Source organism: Vidua chalybeata, chromosome 1 (assembly GCF_026979565.1).
Source record: "Vidua chalybeata isolate OUT-0048 chromosome 1, bVidCha1 merged haplotype, whole genome shotgun sequence".
In the NCBI taxonomy this organism is placed as follows: Eukaryota; Metazoa; Chordata; class Aves; order Passeriformes; family Viduidae; genus Vidua; species Vidua chalybeata.
The window spans coordinates 95,930,145-95,952,388 of NC_071530.1; the positions used below are offsets into that span (position 1 = coordinate 95,930,145).

The window sequence follows — 22,244 nt, forward strand, 5'->3', positions numbered from 1 at the left end:
AGACTCAAAAAAAAAAAAAAAAAAGCCGAGTTAATATTCCCTTGATTCCTTTTCAGTATTTATGACTACTACTTGAAGAAATATTTTACTATTTTATAAGGCTGGTGTGCCTCCAGAAACTAAAGAATGTCAAATGATAAACCCATAGAAATAAGATTTTGTCTGTACTGCTATATGAACAGTGTTTTTGAACAGGTCAGGAATAATTGATGAATGCTGGAAATTGCTGGGAGAGCTGATATTTTGTAACCACAGTGAGGATTAGCACACATTTCTTGTAAGAATGAAAACTCATAAAAAATACATCTCCATACTGAAATGGGATACCCTTTAAAAGAAATACATATGTTTATATATATGCACATGCATTTGTACATATAAATGCATATATAAAAGGCAGCAGGATAGAAATAGAGAACATGTGAACAAGTGTGCAAGGCCTTTCACCCAGTAGGTATAGTTTTATTATTGTTCTGCCATCAGATTGTAATGTAATGTAATGTAATGTAATGTAATGTAATGTAATGTAATGTAATGTAATCTTTTTTCTGGAGTAAATATGAGCTTTCCTGAAGAGAGGAATAGACAAAAATGTGATGTGGTACATTGCAGTATAACTTTGTGGTCTATCACATATGTATATATATATATATATATATGTAATACATATATATATGTATGCATATGTATGTATATGGCATATAAATATAAATGGTGTACATATGATAAGCATATACAGACAGGCCCTCTGTTCTCTGTGAACCATCTATCTGACACATTTCTCTTCCTGGGAAACAGTCACATGTAGGCAATATTGGGTATAATCAGCTTCAGGAAGATTTCATTGCATTACCTGTGAAAAGGCTGGCAGGCTGGGACACCTGTCTGAAGCAGACTGCTTCAGTTAACTGAGAAAACAAATGCAAGGGGCACACTTAATTCACTAGGTTATGCAGAGATGTACTATGGGCTATCTCATCAGCTTCCTAGGAGAGGCTGGTGCCAGGGTTGCACAGTGACTGTTAACACCCTTCCTTGAAAAGGAGGATCTGGTGTCTGGGACACAGAAGCAGCTCTCTGGTGTGTCCTAAATGTGATCAGTTGCTGGGTGTTTGTATCATGGCTCTGCCTCTTCCCATACCTCCCTCCCCCATGTGGGATCTTTCTCTGTCAGCACAACAGTGTGTATTATTTCACTGTTTTACTGAACAAACAGTAAATGAAGTAAGAAACTATAAAAACTATATCTTGATGAAGGATATTGCAATCTCAATATGTCTTTGTGTATTTCTGTTAGTTGTTCCATTTTGTAGAGACCAATACAAGCAGATTCCTTAATTTATAGTATGTAAACTCCAGGATACATGGTGAAAGTAAAGTACACTTAACTGCACTTTAATTGAAATATATTCCTCTGAACTCTTCTGAAAAATGGAAATGATGGAATATGAGTAAAAGTCACCGTAAGAATAACAGATTAGAAAGAAAACGTGTCTTTGGTATACCTAATTTCATTTGCTAGTAAAATTTTTTCACAAATATTATTTTCAGAGAGACACATGCAAAGCATAACAAGGAATGAAAATATACAATAATACAATACCTGAAAAGGCCCATTAAAAAAACTGAGCTATTATTAAACTGTAGCAGACTGCTTGAGAGCACATAATCCTTAAATGATAAGAGTTTTACTATATTAATGAGGTGAAATTATGAGGCTTGTTGCTACTAGGATATGCAATGGTTGTGTACTTTTTGCAAAAACAGAGGAGCTTATGAAACATTTGTTCCGTGCATATAAAAAATACCTGAAGTTAATAAAATTATTTGGAAATAAGTATATTTGATATCTAATACAATGTGAATTCTTTTTTAGTAATTTTTTCAAGTGAAGATGCATACAGCCCTATGTTTTGTAAGCTTACTGCCTTTTTATACAATTTCTTCACCCTTGGCAGTTTGATTATGTATCATGTATCTATTTAAAATAGTACTTGCCTTCTTTGTGAATTGAATATTTGATGTTGCTTTTATAATCAATTGCTTTTAAAATTGGTGGCTTTCCCTAAACTTGAATATCAAGTGATATCTCAATATCACTTTCCCTACACTTGAATATCAAATAATAGTCTTTTATCCTCACCCCTGCTTCTTTTTAGGTAGATTTAAAGAGTTCTTTGCAAAGGGCAATATATCTATTACATTATGAGACAATTTAGCTTGTATGCAGGAGACATAGGTTTCTAGGAGTTTACAAAAAATATGCTTGATTTCAAGCCAGTTAAATTATGAAAATGTATACCGTAATGCTTTGTTTAGAAGAGCTCAGATGGTGGCCAGATCCTTGAGGAAACATAAAAAGATTAATAATGGAGTTCTGCCTGACTCTCAGATTCTTACTTCCTGAATCAGTGTAGTAGAAACGTATAAGATGACACATTGACTCTGGGGAGGGAGCAACAATGATTTGCCTTATTATTTCACATGTCAGTCGTGTAATAGAGCAATAATGTGCCAAGCAGTAAAAGAAGAAATTTCTAGCTTATCTGTCCTCCAGCTTGAAGAACCATTGCACATATTTCTAAAAAAAAAGTATGCATTTGCAAATTAGGACCTTGCTGTGCGTAAGAACAAAGAAATATCTAGATCTTCTGTGACATTCTACTTGGAAGCAGGACAAACTGCCAAGAAGTTTGCATATTAATGGCCTTTCAAGGAAGTACCCTATGGATCATCAGATTCAGAAAAACTATTTTGATGGAATTGTTGTGTACTCTTTCTCCTGCAATGTAGAGCAAAGTTTCTTAATGTTTTTTTCAGTCATACTCAAATGTCTGTACATGTTGCCTTTGTTGTTTGGTTGATTTATAGATCTATTTGCGATTTTTGGACTACGAGATGCAGAATTCCAACGAATGCAAAAGGAATTTTGTAGCAGTCTATGACGGAAGCAGCTCGGTGGAGGATTTGAAGGCAAAGTTTTGCAGCACAGTTGCTAATGATGTGATGCTGAGAACAGGTCTGGGTGTAATCCGCATGTGGGCAGATGAAGGCAGTCGAAACAGCCGATTCCAGATGCTCTTCACATCTTTCCAAGAACGTAAGACCTAATCAATGCACCTGCCTTTCAGTTTGTTAAATGATACAAGTCCCAAAATTTGTTAATATTTTCTTCATGCAGAGCAGTCACTGAAGTATGTTGCCAAACAAGCTATGTAAATATTCAAAACAGTTTTTATTCCAAGCATTTGTAGTGAGCAATAGTTTTTAATGCAGTAGACAGACCACAAGATTCAAAACCATCAAAACAGGTACAAGTGGCCATGACCTGTCCAGTCATATAACTGTGACTTTTGTCTGATCCCCAAGCTACATGAAAGTTTTTCCTTACACAACATGGAAAACAACACCGCTCTGAAAGTTTTTATCAAGTCAGATAATTTTCTCTGAATTTGATTTTTTAGATCTCATTATGATATGCATTTGAAGAATACCTTATGATTATTTTAACACTGATAGTGAGTGTGTGCGTATGGCGGTGAACATGTGTGTCTTGTTAAGCAAAGAGTTTAGGGCTTTTTTTGTAAGAAACAAAAGGTTTCTAAAAGCCTTTCATATTTTGATTAATATTCTCTTTATGTGCCTTACTTGTGTTTATATTTTTATATGAAATCTGGATTCAAATAATAAGCAATATAACCTGTAAAAGAAACAAAATGTAGTTCTAGCTAGTTTAAGAAAAGAAATAATCAAACAAATCACAAAAATCCCTCAATAAAACCCAACAGTTCCATTCATTGAAAACTATTGACCCAGATAATCCTGTGAAAGTCCTGTGAAAGATATCAATTTGTTTCCTTTGATAGGAATAATATATATTTGGCCTCTTTAGAAAGGCACATTTATTTTCACATGCTGGTTCATGTTAATTTTTAATGTGCTTTTGGTTTGTGCATCGTGTGTCTGACAGAAAGGAAAATTTCTTTGCAGCTGTCAGTGGTTGGAATGAAGGCTCAACCCCCCAAATACATTCTTCATCTATATTCATCTATGTATGTGTGTACCCTGCAATGAAGCAACGAGTCTCTGTTGAGAACAGCCTCCATAATTCCTTAATTATGGCTCTGATTAAAAAAATTCTGACATTTTACATGCCTGAAACTGCATGCGCCACTGTACTCTCACACTCTCAGCCTTAGGGTGGATTATATTTATCTTGCCTGCAAATCAGGATGGGGTCTAAAAGACACTGAGAACCCTTAGTTGAGATGATACTGCCCTTTTCTCATTTCTGCAACTGGAGATGTCTTGAATATTCAAGATGTGATTCATTTTTTTCACAAGGCATCTTGATCTGTTACCTTAGAAACAACTGCATAGACACTGGAGGTTCAGAGCATATAAAGAACTGGAGAGTGAAGCACTATGATGACTAACTTGAAACAAAGGTTTGAATAAGTGTATGTTTGCAAAGCTCTCATATTTTAAAGGATAATAAGGAAAAATGTGGGTTTTTCTTTCTCTTACAGTATTCCTAATATATTTACCTGACATGCTACATCTTATGAGCGACTCTTTTCTTGTAAGAAGATGATAGTTTATACTGAATAATATTCTGACTGAGAAATTCAAAATACAAACATAATGTGCTTTCTGTGAATTTGCTCTGAAGAGTCATTGCTCACTAAAGGCTGAAAATTTGTTAAAGGCTAAATAACACTTTGAAATATGCCTACATAGCCTGCTGATAAATAGTAGGACAAACTGCATATGTGATTTTAATGCTGGGAATTAACTTTAAAGATTTAAAGGTGATGCAGATGGTATTTTCTGTGTCTTGTCAGTTGTCCCTAAGTGCTGCCCTATGCCACACACTGGTGCTGGCTGTCAGGAGCTGGCTAGAACAGATGTCAGTGAGACACACTCTGAGACACAGCTCATGGCATGTAAACTGCAGCATCTTTCAGCAGCGTGTGGGAATAATTAGATCATCTACATGGAAGAGAAGGAATGTCAGACCTCATTCAGGGAGATGTGCATCAGGGAACAGACACCTGCGTGTCTATTCAGGGACAAAGAGAGGAAAAAATTCAATTTTGTTCATATAGAACTGAGAAAGGAACAAGAAGATTACATTTATGTTGCAGTAATGTGCACAGGAAAGAGTGACAAAGTAGAATTCCTGTATTTTCTGTTCCTGTGGGAATGATGCACACCTCCTACCATGGGAGGAGATGTTGTGATCTGTTGCTCCTCAAGTTCTTCTCCTTAGTGTGCAGTTAGGCTGTTGAGATTGTGAGTTTTCCCTTACACAAGGCCCTGTGTACTGGAATCGGTATTTTGTGGAAACAAGCTACTAAGCCTGAGCATTGTTTTCTTTCAGTCTAAGTCTATTCAGTGTTTATTCCAGTTACAGAGCCATTTCCTGGGGACTTGACATTTGTGTAGAACAGAGAAATCTTAAAGAGATTTCTTCTATGATTATTTTCATATGTTTCAATCGGTGTGTTCCAAATCCATTTAAAGTATGTATGCATTTTTTGGTTGGCATCTAAAAAGTAGTCTTACAAGTTTCCAAACCTCTCACAGTGATGCTTTCAGAGCAGCAGTGCTATAAATATGTCTTAAGGAAAGGCATACAATGCATGAGTTTGTTAAATTTCCTGCACCAGAAAATCAGGAATTATTGTCATCATCATCAAAATAGTAGTTGAGCTCTAAGTAACACTTAATAACTGATCAATTCTTAATAGGTGATAATTTAGAGTCATGCTCTGATATTTCATTGTCAGCATTATTAACTATTTCAACTTTCACTGTGAGGTTTGACTCCTTATATTCTTACCTTTTTATCGTCAAGATATCTTCTAAGCATGATCATATTTTTGTACATAGGAGTCACCGTTACACTAGATTTTAAATATCCAAAAAATTAAGAATCAGTAAAATAATATAAGAATCAGTAAAAGGTAAACAAAAATCTTATAATCAAAAGGTGTCTGTTCATCTGGTAAAAAGACTTGAAAAATGAGTCTTTGTTTTCTCACCCACTGACTAAATGTTCATTTCATTTTCCATGATTGAAGAGTGATCTCCAGCCTGATTAATGACAGACATGCTACACCTACAGCTTCTTCAAAGAGCTGCTCTTCAGCAGACACACCTACGCTTTAGCCTAAAAGCAGATTTGTAGAACCAGGGCATATGGCATAGGAGAAAAACCCTCTGTATGCACAGACAAGATGTTCACTTTCTCACATCTGACTGCCCTTTGGCAGCACAGCTTCCTTCTGTGCTCATAACCCTGCACCAGAAACCCCAGACCAGAAAAACTTCATTCCTTCTCTTATTGTCCCTTTGAGCTGTCTGGTTTTTAGAGCCCCATCACACTCAACTTTCTTAATGGAGAACAAGTTCTATCATTCTTATTTTATTTTTATGAACAAAAGCCATATTGGGACAGAAGTCTAAGGCCATGCTTAGAAGAGTAGTGTGCAGTTTGATCAAGTAATGGCACTCAAGTCCTTGTTTACAGGATGACCCAGCATGAGTAGTTCTTTAATGGGGAAGAGGGACTGCAGGTATGCAGTCCTAGGGACTGTATCTTTGTGGCAAAGCTAAGGGAAGTACTGAAAAAGGGAACAGCAAGCTGTTTAGTGCAACCTGTGAAAAGGCAGTTTCTCTCTGCAAGGACTTAAGCATGTAAACAGATTGCAGCTTTGCTGGTTTTGCTCTCTGCTTCCACACTAATATTTTCAAAAGAAACCATTGGGATTGCCTCCTTACTGGCGAGCACTCATCTGTGATTTTCTTCCCTTCTGTGCTATTTGCAGCTATCTCTAGTGAAAAACCCTTACTGGCTAAGCATCCCAGTGACTCTCTGACCCTGAAAGAAATAATTGTTTGTGGTGCCCAGAGTGTATTAAAGAACACGGGCTGGAGCTCTGAGCACAGGCTCCTGACCTGCCATTCTCTGCTCAGTTTGTATATCAAAAAAACCCTGAACAAAAAACCATGAAAACACATATAGGTGTTTTTGAAAGATTAGATTATTGATCTGTGCTATTAACTATCATAAAAATATCCATATCTTGCACAGAGCTGTCTGAAGGTGATTGAGAAAGAGCATAAGTTTAAACCCACCTCATTTTCAAGTTTCTAATAGCTGTATTTTAACAAGCCTTTTTTTTTTTTTCATTAGTGGCAAATCATATACTTGTAGTGCACAGTACTATAACAATCTTAATAATTTTATAATTTTAATAAAGCAAGTGAAACTGTCTCTCAATAAATATTTTTCCTTGAAGATACTGATAGAAAACTTCTTCCTTTCAATGTGATTCAAAGAATATCTGAAGAATTTAAATTTTCCTTCTCTTGTGGAGGGAAGAAAATCCTATTTTTCATTAAAGAACAATGGGAAAATCCAAGTGATCTGTACTTAAAGAATTTGTGTGTGCAGAGCATGATGCAATGAGCTATCTTGAGTAGAGGAGGAGTAGGTGTGAAATTTCTAACAACTTCAGTGTAAAATGTTTCTCACATCTCACCATTGTTAGGATTTCAGAGTTTTTCCATTCACCCTTAGGAGGAAGGAAGACCTTTCAAAAATGTTATGACAAGAAAGGAAGGGGAGAAAGGATGGAGAGAGATATGCCTAAAAATAACAAGTAGGGTAGGATATTTGTCTAAGATTATCCCATCCTGGCCTGAAATCCCTGCCTTGAAACAGGCTCAAAGGGTAAATCCACACAGTTCAATGAAATACAGCATAGATACACAAGCTGGCTTGCTCAGCTAGTTCACACCGTGGAAGCAAAGGAGTTGCACTAACTGTGGATGCTGCTGAGAAATAGTGAGAAATACACTGGAGAAAGCACTACACTGAAGTGGAACAGCCAGGCTGCACACCAGTTCCACAACAGATCTGCTTTTAGCTCCATCTTGTAAAAATATTTTGGCCTGCCCATGATTGCAATAGATATCCAGAGTGTCCTGCAATGCCCAACAAAATGATGCTTAATGCACAGAGATAGTGTATTTTGTTACTTATGCAATAACATCACAATGGTATAATAACTATTAACATGGAATATTTAATTTCTATACTGCTTTAAAAATTCTGCAATTTTATAATATAAATTGGAATGCCTTATTTGTGACTATTTATTTTATTGTCTGAGTGAAGCCAGTATAACTTTTGTAAAATATAAATTACGACTGCTTTTATTTCCTGTTGCTTTGTCAGGATGACATATGGAAGAGCTATTAATACAATTTGTGTTTCTCTGCCTTGGGGATATTCAGGATTAAAATATTATTTTTTTGTTAATAAATTAAAAAGTGTAAGTTATGGGCACATGCATTTCTAAACCATTCTTATAGTAGAGAAAACATAGGCAACTACATTGGTTCAATTTCTAAGAATTTTGAAAGCAGTAACGTTCAAATACCAAACAGAAACTTTTTTGCATACTGTAGTGGAAATCTTCTGGAAATATAAATAACATAACAAATTCCTATTTTGTACTAGAAATAGAATATATTTACCTTCTTGATAACAGAGAGTTGTTATTATTACAGTTGGGGTTTTTAAACATATGTTTCCTATACCTGAAAAAGACTCTGGGATATCATGTCCATTCCTGTTAATGCACTTGCTTATATAGCTTCTAGGATAAGAGCACCATCTTGTGTTCAGTGTAAATAGCTGCTGTAAAGAAGGAGATGTTGCATTATAATGAATTCAAGAACTACAAAATTTGTTTGTCTATTAAGATACAAGGTATTCCTACACATAGCACTCACAGCCATAAAAAGAAAATATTTTCATTTAAAATAATGCAGAATTAAAATGTTTTGTATTTTTAATATTGTATATATGATTTTATAAAAACTATTATTTTATATAAAAATAATTATTGGTTCAATTATAAACTAGGAAAAATAACCTTTCACAAAGTGTTTCTTTAATTAGTGATTAAATTTAGAATATAATGTTTTTGTGCTGCAAAAATCAAAGAATTGATTAGAGATTTAACTTTATTAAAATATATCAAGTTGAATTATATGTGTAGTTCTAATTTTCTCAGTTGTGTTATAATAATTATGAATAGTTCATTGTGCTGAATATGCTATCTCACTTACTTCCAGGCCAGTACTTTGGTAGAGCTTGACTGAAGGCACCTTTGAGACACAGGAGAAATAACACAATTGTGTGTTCCCAGCTGTTACTTTTAATCTAATTATGAAGTCAAGGTTTTTTCAGAGAGCCATGGAAGGGATGGAAGGGACTTCAGGATATGACCTAGTCCAATCCTTTTGTTCTAAGCAGGGTCAGCTACAGCAGGTGGCTCAGGGCTTTGCCCAGTTGGGTTTTGAGTGTCTTCAGTGATGGAAACACCACAACCTCACTTGGTATACCAGCTCTTGCATAGTGTTTGACCTGCCTCAAAGTAAAAGTTAGTTCTTGCATTTAAAGGGAGTTTCCTGTATTTCCTTTAGTGCTCATTGTTTCCTGTCTTGTCACTGGGCATTGCTGAGAACAGCCTGGCTCTGTGTTCTTCACTCCCTCCCAGTGGGTGTCTGGATGCATTGACAACAGCCAGCTCAAAATCATCCCAGCTTTCTCAGCCTCTCCTCTCACTTCCAATATTTCAAGCCTTTAAAGGCCTTCATGGCCTCTTGCTGGGCTCAGTGCAGACATCTGTGACCCTTCTGTGCTGAGGGGTCCAGAACCTGACACAACACTGCACATGTGGTCTCTCCAGTGCTAAATAGAGGGGAAGCATCACACATCTCAGCCTGCTGACTATTCTGTTTTTAATCCAAGACAGTGGTGGCCTTCTTGGCCACAAGGGTACATTGCTGGCTCTAGGTGATTTTCAAGGTGACCTTATTGCATACCAGAACCTTTTCTGCAAGCTTGCTTTCTAGTCGGTCAGTCCTCAGCACTTACTGGTGCATGAAATTTTTCCTCCCAAGGCACAGGACTTTGTATTTCCTTTTGTTGATCTGCTTGAAGATCTTGTTTGCCCAGCAGCCCTTGAGGCCTCAATCAGCAGGACTTTTCAGAGATAGTCAAGAGTGGCTTCACAATGATGTGAGTCACCTACTAGGTGCATCACATTAAGACTCAGGAGTTTATGTCTGTCCAGTTAATTAAAATATTCCCTAACCTCAGCCCCTTCCACTCAGAGAAGTCATATTTCTGCTGGGATCATGCCACCCTACTGCCACCACTTATATGTATCCTTTCTATGTTTCAGCTTAGTCAGGAGCTCATTGTCCATCCATGCAGGATAACTGATACCTTCACTTGATTTTTGGCCAGTTCAGATAGACAACTGCTGAGCTTGGATGAGATGATCTTACAGAATCAACCAAATCTCCCTGAACTGTATCTTTCCAGGACCATCTCCCGTGGCATTTGTCTGTGGATATTCTCAGCTCAGTCAGAGAGAAAGAGAAAGGCTTTCTAACCAGGCAAGAGCCTGGGAAGCAGTTGGAAAAGAATGTAAATAATTCTCTGAACTATCTTGTTATTCACATTGTTTATGGATATGCTCTGCCACTGTGCATCATTCACTGCACACCAATGGTGTGAGATGTTTTTACTCTAAGACCAATGAAACTAGTCTTCTCAATGTTCTCTATATATAGAGCGGTACATTTGAAATAAATCGGAGCTCATTTTCTTAGCCTTCTGACATGGAGTTCTGTGGTCCCATCCTGCTCAACAGCGTCATTTGTCCACCCAGACCCCTCAACAGTGAACTTCTGCTTTTCTGAGGCCCAGAATTATGATTGTGCTTTTTGGTTTATTCCTTCCAAACTCCATCATCTCATGCTCCTGACATTCACCTTCCCAACTGATTCATGTTTGCAAAAGTATGAGGAACAGTAGAACTACCCTCTGTGATTCGCTGTGTCAGGAAGTTATCAATACACTCTGGAAACTTCCCGGCTTGCTTGTTCCCTGCTGTGTTGCCCTCCACAGATATCATGTGGTTCAAATCCCCATGAGGACCAGGGCCTGTGATCGTGAGGCTACTTCCAAACAGCCTGAAGAAGATTTCATTGACTGCTTGTTCCTCATCAAGTAGTCCAGACACACAAAGTACAATATTGGTAGCTTTCCACAGGGCTTTCCACTAATCATGACCAAAAAGTCACTTGGCTCCTCACCTGGGTGAGCTTTCTGCATTCCTGCTCTTCTCTCATATAAAGGGCATTTCTATAGTGATGGGAAAGACCATGGAGTGACAGAGTACAGCTTCTGGTGTGTGGAGAGGTTTGTGCTGCTTCATCTAGCTGAAGTTAATGATAGCAGTAGTTTCCTGTTATGAAAACATCCACAAGCTTGCTATCACATATTGCTTGATTCCTCTGTCATCCTGGGTTCTGTAACAGCTTTAGGCCTGCATCAGGACCAGATCCATCCTGCTGTGAAAGAATCTGGTTTACCATCAGTTCATTTATCTTTTTTATATTACTAGAATGTCCTTGATGTAGCATCCCAAGACTCCTTTGCCGTGCCTTTTTTTGGGCAAGAAACCAAATTCCTCCAATGTACAACAGGACTGACAAGTTTTCATTCATTCAAAAAAAAAAAAAACAAAAAACCACCTTAATTAGAGTAAGGGAAACATATTGACTTCTTGTCCAGTTTAATCACTCTGTGTTCATGGAACCAAGGAGAAGACTTGGCTATTTTAATTTTACAAACATGAACAAGAGGGGGTTGTTTGTCATTAATTTTCTGAGGCTTACATTTGGGTTTATCTTATGCTAAGTTTGCTGTACTGGTTCTGAAATTGCTTTGCTTCACTATTCATCTTGTTTTGACATTTATTCACATACCATTTTTTTAACTCCACCATTTAATAACACAATTTAAGAAAACTTACATTTTCATTCTTTTTTCCTCCTTTCTCTTGCTTTTGGTTTCCAGATGTCCCTGTCACCTTTTTGCATAATTATTCCTTCTTCTTAAACCTGAAAAAAGGGGTTTTTTAATTGCTCTTTAGTTTTCTTTCATCTATGAAACATTTCCTAATATTTTTTATTTGATAGAAAATCTTGCTATTTCTTTTAGTGCAGAATAAAATAACCAATTGACATTGTTTTTTCCCGTAGACTTCTCTCTGTCTTATTTTCATTTCTTTGCTACCTTCCTTTAGTTCTCCTTTTGTACTTATCACCACTATACTTTTGAAGTCAGACAGCGCTCTGTCCTTCTGACTTCACTTCTAAGATCCACCATGCCACTCTGAATGTTTTTTGGTGTTTTGGTCAGTTTTTTTTTGGTTGGTTTTTTTTTGTTTGTTTTTTTTTTTTTTTTTTGGTTTTTTTTTTTTTTTTTTTTTTTTTTTTTTGGTTGGTTTTGTTGTCGGTTTTTTCTTTGTGGCTTTAATCATATAACCTATCACAATCCTGCAAATCTTTGTTTGTTTGCTTTTGTTTTTAATATTTCCCCCTTGTTCCCGTGTCACTCCTTGAAGTTTCTCTGTTTGATATTTGGGTCTTCTTTTTTGGAACACTGTATTTTGAATGGGTGCCTCTTTAGATCTTCTTAGGTTTCTCACTTCTTTTTGCTCAGAGTAGGCAGTGAGACTGTTTCTGCATGTGGGAAACATCCCAAAAGATCCTCACCTAGCCTGGAAACAGGGATTGCAGCTAGAGTGTGAAAGGATGATTATGTCTCTGATGTGTTATCTACGTTATGTGTCACATCATGATGTAGCACAGCATCCTCCAGACTCGGCCTTCATTGTCCCCAGATGACAGCAACAGATAAGGATTATCCCTAAATATTTTCCCTTTCTAATAGGCACATGTGCTCTTCTGATCTGCCCAGCATAAAGTAGAATCCTTTCTGAAACAAACTTAAAATGTGACCAGGCTCCCTGCACTTCAGGAGATGGTATACCAGATTTAAAAACAAAAATTGAACAGTAGACAGGCTGGTTGATGTCTTCTGGCTAAGAGATACAGTATATGTACAGTGTTATATCTGAGTGAGTGGTTGCATATTTGGGGTGTGTTTTTTGATTTTGTGGCATTTACTCTTTGCTTAACACACCATAACCGCTCCAAATAAAACAGGTATGGATATCTTAACTTAAACACTTATTGGTAAGCAGATTTATTGGCATGATCTATTGAGTCATTAAGATCTACAGTACAAATCCTTTGTATTATTTTTTGTTTGCAAACCACTAAACCATTCTCTCTGCTATGCATTTATGTTGTCATAGGAACAGCTTCTAAAGTTGCAGAGGAGAACAATTTCCATGAAGAATCAAACTCAATGTATCAGTAATATGAGCATCTTAACTGCTTTCTGATTAGCTAGGGGTCTTAGTTTATTATTTATCTCTCCCTTACAAATAAATATAATAACACTTTTGGGTTGATTGAACTAGAAAAATAAATAAGTTCATTTTTGACAATTTAACACTGACAAAGTTTGTAGCTCTTCTAAGTTATGGAAGTCTTTTTTGTTTAAAGAAGAGATATGAGGAGTAATTTATCTCTACTATATTATGCACTTTTGGATCAATAGCTTCACAACCCCAATACCTAATGCTCTCCCAATACTTCTGTAAACACAACAGTTTAGCAGCATCTTCAGTACCTTCCAAAGGCTTTCAGGCAGTTTCTTCACAGTAATAATACATGGCCATCAGTAAAAACATTTTCCTGCAGCTTTAATCTGCATGATTCTTCTAGGCCATGGGCTTCAGGGACACTGAAGACTGTTGTGCTTCTTTATCTTCATACTTGTGATCAAAAGGATGCTTTTTTATGACTAAAAGAATTTTAGAATAATTTTACTTTCTCTGTGTATAAATGGTCAGACACCGTTGATATGCACCGTCAAGTACATACCTTCTTTGAGTCACACAACTTTTTTATAAAATTGAGGTTTCAGCAAAAACTTTAAAAGATCACTCATTGGATCAGTCTGGGATACAGTTAACTCTTTTCGTAGCAGCCCACAGGGTGATATGTTTTGGATCTGTGGTTAAACTCTTGATAGCATATCGGTGACTTCCCAACAGTGTTTGGAATTCAACACACTACATCTAGAAGAGTCATACTAGGGGAAGGTTCAGTCATTTTAGATGAAACTGAGAACCTCTTGCCACAGAATAATAAACAGTCTGTGACTTGAGTGCTCTCCATGCTGCATGTCAAATATTTAACATGCACAAGGAACACATGTTGTATAGCTTTGTCCTATTTTAGAATACATGTCCACTCCTAGATGTGTTTGTAGAGGAGAGCTGAATGATTTGCTAATTTAATATCATTTATCATTTCTCTCATTTTTAGCCCCTTGTGAAGCCAACACATTCTTTTGCCACAGTAACATGTGTATAAATAATACACTGGTCTGCAATGGACTCCAGAACTGTGTGTATCCCTGGGATGAAAACCACTGCAAAGGTAACACATAGAATTGAAAAAAGTTGTCATTTGCACTGCATGACATACAGCATATAATACTCAGTTTCTTGCTAAGTATGTGCCAAATGGATGAAAACTCAGGAAGAGTAATTTGGGGAGAGCATACATTAAGCAATAGAGAAAATGAAGGAAAGTAAAAAAATGCCAGTGGATTTTACTTTCAGGTTTTTTTTTTTTTTTTTCCCTCTGGTGTTGCATTGGTTGTGTCCTGCTATTTGTTTATGCAATTCTGGGAGGCTTTCTGATCACTTGGTCTCTCTGCTTTACGTACAATCTAAAGTATAATTAAATGTATTATTTTGGTTCCTTTGCCATAGTTACCTTTGTAGTGGAGTAAGATATAAGTAGCAGATGTCTTTTAGCTGCATGATATGCCCATAATAGCCCAGGTAGTCTTACCCAGGAAGGTGGAATTAACACTGTCAGAAAGCAACCAAATCTGCCTATAATCAAGTGAAATTGAAGTGCAAGGAACAAGCTTGTAAATATTACATCTGGAAATCAGATGTAATATTTCTTTCATAGACAGGGAGTGATGTGTCCTACCAATTTACTGACAATGGTTTCTAAATATTTCTGTGGTTCTGTTACAAAAACCAAACAAACAAGCCCCAAAACAGCATCTGTGCTGTCTTCAGGAAAAAGAGCTTTGCAAACTTACATTGCAGCTAGGGAGACAGTTCACTTCTGTCTTGTATCCCCCTGCCTCCCCCCAACTGCAGATTTGTTCCTGAAAGCATGGGATATGCCAAATTTAGGAACCAATCAAGAAAAAAATTCAGAATGAAGTGGATTAGCAGTCAGCCCACAAGTCTACTGAAGCCTGTAAAATCCTGACAAGTAGTGCAATAGGGTAAAACACAAATGAAAACATATACTTCAAAAGAACACAGCTAAACTTTGGCATAGCATAATATTCTTCTAAGAAACTAAACAGACAATTGGGAAATGAATATTCATTCTCTTGTTCTTCACAATAGAGGAAAACAGAAAACCTTCATCACTCTTCAATTTCCAGAATGATTTTCATCTTTCCTTTGTCAAGTATCTTTTATCAGGTTTTGTGCACCTATCCTCTTGTTTTTCTAATTGCAAAAAGGAGGTTTGCTGATTCCAGCAAAAATGTTGTTTGCTTCAGTGTTGCTTTTTCTAACTCTTGCTTTTTCTCCAGAGTCTGTGTCAGTCAGTTAGAGAAACAGAATGAATCTACAAGCTTAGACAATGATCTACTGAAGAGTTAAGTTTTGGTAACTAGGAGATTTTGAAGAGATTAATGTTACCATTTTGGTGCCAATAACGTCCATTTCAAAGGCTTTTTCTTAATTCCTTTTATATGTTTTAGGTTGCCAGGAAAAATTACACTAAACTGGGTGTTGAAATTTAACCACAGTTGTCTTGCTATGCTTGAGAGAGACTGATGCAAGCACTTTCAACTTGAATTTCTACAAGGCTCAGTCACCATATTGTGCCTGCAGCCTTGTGAAAGCCAATCACAGAGAAAGATGCACAAGACGTGGGGGAAACTGTTTTCATTTTATTATTTTACTGCATTTTTCTGCTTTATTCACAATGCAGAATTTGCTGACTAATTTATTAGAGGCTCCTGAGTAAAGGGTAGTAGATATGATTAGCTTTTGGATTTTTATGGCTGTTTAGAAAGGTTTTGGTAATTAATAGCGGGGAAAAAAGCAGAAATATCTTGCACAAATTTGTGTTTTTTTCCTTTCTGAAATCCAAATTTTAATGACTTTTCTATTTTCTCCTGATTTAGTTTTTTCATTGAACGCTGTCAAAATTCCCACTCAGCTCACAAATACTAGATCTTAATTCCTGTAAAATCTTGTTCTTTCATAGGACCTAATGTCCTAGCTGCATATATTTACTGGGAGAGAGAGAAAAATAATGAAGAGAACATCTGTAAAATCTTAGGGGCTTTAGCAATGAAATGGAGTTCAGAAGTGACACTGATGCCATCTGCTTGTTATGGTTGTTGTTTTTTATAAAAAAATTAAAATTATTATTTTGTTTAATTAAACTTGCAATATACCCTGAATAAATAAGTTCCCAAGTGAATAGGCACACAAAGGATTTGTGTGTTGCTTCTTTGTCATTCACAAATATCTGATTTCTTCCTCTTTTCTTTTTTGTCAGTGAGATTGATTAAGTGAACTCAGAAATAGACTAGGCTCAGCCTTGCAGTAATCTGTGAACCCATCATAGTTGTTTTTATTCTTGAACTGCAATTAATGCTGTGCTTGTTTTTTTTTTTTTTTTTTTATTCCCTGTCACACAGAAAAAAGAAAAGCAAACCTATTGGACCAACTTACTAATACTAGTGGGACTATAATTGGAGTGACTTCTTGCATTGTGATCATCCTCATTGTTATCTCTATTATAGTACAGATCAAGCAGCCTCGTAAAAAATTTGTCCAAAGGAAAACAGACTTTGATCAAACAGTGTTCCAGGAGGTGTTTGAGCCTCCTCATTATGAATTATGCACCCTTAGAGGGACAGGGACTACAGCTGACCTTGCTGACGTTGCAGATGACTTTGAAAATTATCATAAACTGCGGAGATCCTCTTCAAAATGCATTCATGACCATCACTGTGGATCACAAGTGTCTAGTATTAAGGGCAGCCGTAGTAACCTCAGCACAAGAGATGCTTCTGTCTTGACAGAAATACAACCCCAGCCTGTAAAACCACTTGTTCAGCCCATGAACAGGAGAAATATCCTTGTCATGAAGCATAGCTACTCACAAGATGCTGCTGATGCGTGTGAGATAGATGAAATTGAAGAGGTGCCAACCACAAGTCACAGGCTGTCCAGACACGATAAAGCTGTTCAGCGGTCAGTATCAATAGATTTTTGATGAAGACTATTGTGTAAGGACTTGATTGCCCAAGCATATTCATTCTCTGTCCAAGATGTATTTTCTTTCTTCTTTATTTATTGTTTAAATTTCTGTTTCCTGATAGCACATGCCATTATGTTATCTCTCTTTCTTTCTTTTTTTCTTTCTTTCTTTCTTCTTTCTTTCTTTCTTTTCTTTCTTCCTTTCTTCCTTTCTTCCTTTCTTCTTTCTTTCTTTCTTTTTCTTTCTTTCTTTCTTTCTTTCTTTCTTTTCTTTCTTTCTTTCTTTCTTTCTTTCTTTCTTTCTTTCTTTCTTTCTTTCTTTCTTTCTTTCTTTCTTTCTTTCTTTCTTTCTTTCTTTCTTTCTTTCTTTCTTTCTTTCTTTCTTTCTTTCTTTCTTTCTTTCTTTCTTTCTTTCTTTCTTTCTTTCTTTCTTTCTTTCTTTCTTTCTTTCTTTGTTTGTTTCTCTTTCTTTCGTTCTTTCTTTCTCGTTTTTCTTTCTCGTTCTTCTTCTTTCTTTCTTTCTTTCTTTCTTTCTTTCTTTCTTTCTTTCTTTCTTTCTTTCTTTCTTTCTTTCTTTCTTTCTTTCTTTCTTTCTTTCTTTCTTTCTTTCTTTCTTTCTTTCTTTCTTTCTTTCTTTCTTTCTTTCTTTCTTTCTTTCTTTCTTTCTTTCTTTCTTTCTTTCTTTCTTTCTTTCTTTCTTTCTTTCTTTCTTTCTTTCTTTCTTTCTTTCTTTCTTTCTTTCTTTCTTTCTTTCTTTCTTTCTTTCTTTCTTTCTTTCTTTCTTTCTTTCTCTTTTACTGTTTTACATATACCCACATGCGTACACACACGGGTCAACAGAGAACAGGTACAATTTTTAAAAACCAAAGAATATTCTGTGAATTTAGATTTTTGAAATAGCCACATACATGTGGTTTCCTTGTAACTGAGGTGGCCTTGAATATCATCCACTGTTGGTCTAACCATCTCTAAATGAGTTCATCAATAAATAAAAGATACATATATCCATTTTGATGCATGACACAAGGTTGAGGAACACAGTCCTGGGGTAAGGAAACTACTTTCCTCATGGAACATTACCTTTTATATAATGAATGACATTATTTCCAAAACTTCACTATATCTCTTCCACTACTGATCACAGTGTTTTGGTTTGCCAAATAAGACAACATAATGAACACATATATATTTACATATAAAAATGAATTTAATGGGAATATTTCTAATCAATAAAAAAGAAAAATCAAGCATAATATTTTTAATAAAAGAGCTATTTCTTCAGTATATTGCACTTTGAATCTCTGTAAATATGAATGATTAAAAGTTTACAAGTAAAAGAAAAAACCAAAAAATTTATACAATTTATTTGAAAAAGAACACATAACCCTTTTTTTAATATATTTGTGCTTTCTCTTGCATGCATTATTTATGCATTTCTTGTTATTGTTTACATGATCTCCATATTTTCTTTGCACATTAAGGCATTTCTTTCTCTTAAAAAAAAAAAGTTATTTTGTTATTTTAATCCATTTGCATGTCTATGTAAATTACTTCATGAATATCAAACAGATTATCAAAGTGTACTGTTTATAAAGTATCTATATGCATATATTTATTTTTTTCTATGCAAACACTATTATTTTGAATGAAATAGCCATAACATTCCAGGTTCTGCCTCATTGGGTCTCTAAGCAAACATGAGTCTGAGTACAACACAACTAGGGTCTAAGAGAAAAACCTGAGGTAAGTAAACATACTTATACAGCAATTGAACATCTGTTGCTTTCCATTTTATTTGTTATATTGCTAAAATGTGTATTAGGTCTCAAATTGTATGTCATCTTGTATGGAAACAGGTTTGAATGTCTAAAAACTGAAAGCCAGATGACCATTTTAGCATTGCAAACTAAGCAAAATCTGTTAATTCCTTATTCTTGACAGAATTACAGTCAGCCCCTAGCAAAAACTATCTTCATTCCAACTGCATTATGAAGTCATGTACTTTGCATGACTCCTGCATTTCATTTATTTATTTCTTAATTATTATTTATGAAAATAAAAGTTAGAGTGCCAGCATGTGATATAGAATGTAAAACCTGGCAATTTAATTCAAGTCAGTAAGATGTGGAAGTATGTGTTTTCAGTTCATTTTTTTCATCCAATCTTGTGAAGGGTTTGGGGAAGAGTGTGTGTTAGTATTGATAGATTTAGGATTCTGTAGCACTAAGATTAATGTTTTCAAATTAAACTTACTTTTTGGAGTATTTACCGAGACTTTTAATTTTGCACAATTTTTATCAGCAATTAATAAACATAATCTCAAATGTTTATAATGGAGTTATAGATGGCTGCTAGTCTATCAGTTTATATATGTGTATATATAAGCATAGATATGTGTATATACATTTTTATGTGTATATATGTATAAAGCAATTTTACAGTGAAATAATCCATTACTGGCCTGAAGATAGTTTAAGTAAATATTTTTCTGCTTTTTTTTTTTCCTCAGAGAGAACACATTTTAACTTAGTTTTGATTTCAGACAACTATTCATGCAGTCATGAAAACTCTGAATGGAAAAATCTATAATGAAATATCTTAGCTCTCTGAAAGAGAGAGAGGACAATTATCCAATTTAATTTAATTGCCTTTATGTAAACCTAAGAAGTATAGACATATCTTACCTCCTTAGCCTGATATACCCATTCCACAAAAATATATTTCTTTTGTAATTTGGTTTCTGGCCACAAAGTGCTCCTTAGTTATTAAATGTGTTTGGAAATTTGCTGAAAACTTGAGGAAGAAATTAGTTCCTGAGACTGTCCTTTTATTTATTTTGATTTTTTTTTTAAGTCATAGTTTTCTTTAAGTTGATCTGCTTTATGTCTGTTATTTACTTGTATGTTGTGTGATATGTAGAAGAAGATTTATATTGAACTTTTGTTATATGTACGTTGTTTTCATTATATAGACTGCTTGAGAATAGTGCGCTCCTGGGTGATTTTGAACATGCTACAATGAAATATGAAACTATCGTCCTTGGAAACACCAGCTAGAGGTTTTATGGACTCTATTCTCTTATCATGAAAAAATTCAGCAGTGTTGAGTAAAATTACTAGAAGGCAATAAGACTTTGGTTATTATGCTTATCAGTCATTTCTCTTTTTGTTTTTCTCTCTTCTTTTTGTTGCAAGTAAAATTCCCAATTTCAGGAACAATTTATTGAAATCAGGTATTTAGCCATTCATAATCACTTCAATAGAAAAGTTTGTTGGATAAGCATCTAGCAATATGACTGAATTTGACATTGAGAAATTAATCTGCATGTATGTTACTGAATATTTGAGTTGGCAAAAATCCCTTTATTAGATACATTGTAAAAAGCATGCATTCACAGTTATTGCTGTTACTGTTCCATTTCTGTGTCATATGCTTGCTACTTGTAACTTTTATATAAAAATACATAAAACAATGTATAATAATTTCGTACCTTGAGTTTAATGCAATGTTTTCTTTTACCTAATTTACCAATCCTGTGTAATTCAGGAAATTAAGCTCAAAATGTAATTTCTAGGAACTTGAAACACAGATATAGCAGAGAATCAACTGTCTCTCATCCCTCAATTACTGAACAGATCTTAATTTTTTAATATTTAAATAAATTCATAATAGGTTGATCACCTAATTTCAGTTAAAAGGTTTGTGGTAAGCTATGTATTCCATTCTGTACTCTTAACTAATTTATTTCCATGGTAATTGTTAGGAAGTTTACTTCTGTACAGTAGAGTAGCAGATTTTTCTTAGTTACACAAATCTTATAGTTGGGTTCCAGCTTTAGAAATACAGACATAAACCATTTCTTTATGCAAGATAAACTAATGTTTGTGATTCAAGCTGTTAAGTATTAATAACCAACACCAAAATCAAATTTGAGAGGTTATGTTTTTAAGGAATTACTTATAGGTTGAAGAGCCACTATTACGTAAAGTTGAAAGCCTCCTCATCTAAGAACTCAATAACCATGCATAAAATCACAGTTTCATTATTTGAAGTGTATCTTTCAAGTTCTCTTCCAAAACAAATCTCAGCTCCTTCTGAAACATCTTGTGTCATTCACGTTTGTTAGGTTTTTCTGCATAAAAATGTTGCTAGATTTATTAGAAAAAGTGTAAAGAATTTCATCTATATTCCTAAACTATAAGTACATGAGAAAAAAGAAAACTGAAAAGACTGACATAAAAAATAAGGTGATCTAGATGAGCTATTTATATACATAATATATAATTTGCATAATTAAAAATGCAGAAAATCTGATTTCTACAACTGTGACGTAATAGTGACATGAGAAGAAGGGTTTCAGGTATTTGACTACTTTTATATTTACAGAGTATTTTACAACTATTTTTTTAGCTTGAATAATTTGTTTGTTTTCACATATTAGCTGCAAAAACAGTCCTCTGTCTTCTGCAGTCATTGAGAGTCATTGAGTCATCCCTCAGTTACATGGGTTTGCAGTATGCACTCATAGTTCATTTCCAGATCAGGAGCTCTTCACAAGTTCATGCAATTTATCACTGTTTTTTTTCCTTAACGTTTCCAAGTCCTAGCTCATCATCCTTTTTTTAAGTATATATTAAGATATTTGACACATCCATGCTTAAAATGGATGCACCAATGCATCCCTTATAAAATGAAGGAAGAATTAAAGATTTGCTAAATGAAATGCATATACATGCAGACACTTGTATGTATATTTATAGATATTTAGTATTTGAGATAGTGTATAAAATAAGGAAAAACCTAAATATGAATTTAGCTTTGAATGAATTATATTGTTCACACAGAAAAATGCTGAACTTGTTTTTTAAAGTCACTGTATAATTACATCTAAGTGCCTAAATTCCACTGTAA

At 35.0% G+C, this 22,244-nt stretch overlaps 1 protein-coding gene across 2 annotated transcripts in view; it reads left to right on the plus strand.

Moving 5' to 3' along the window:
• NETO1 (neuropilin and tolloid like 1) overlaps positions 1-20,822 on the plus strand; it is a 63,246-nt gene extending 42,424 nt beyond the window's left edge. Inside the window, exons 7-11 of one of the 2 annotated variants that reach the window (XM_053946200.1) lie at positions 2,872-3,100; positions 14,341-14,454; positions 16,769-17,327; positions 19,026-19,076; positions 20,305-20,822. In XM_053946200.1, coding sequence (XP_053802175.1) covers positions 2,872-3,100; positions 14,341-14,454; positions 16,769-17,327; positions 19,026-19,062 — 939 coding nt within the window. In that variant the 3' untranslated portion in view covers positions 19,063-19,076; positions 20,305-20,822. Of the gene's footprint in view, positions 1-2,871; positions 3,101-14,340; positions 14,455-16,768; positions 17,328-19,001; positions 19,077-20,304 lie in introns of both variants that reach the window. The other variant, XM_053946191.1, reaches the window with a different exon arrangement.
• The last annotated feature ends 1,422 nt before the right edge of the window (positions 20,823-22,244 follow it).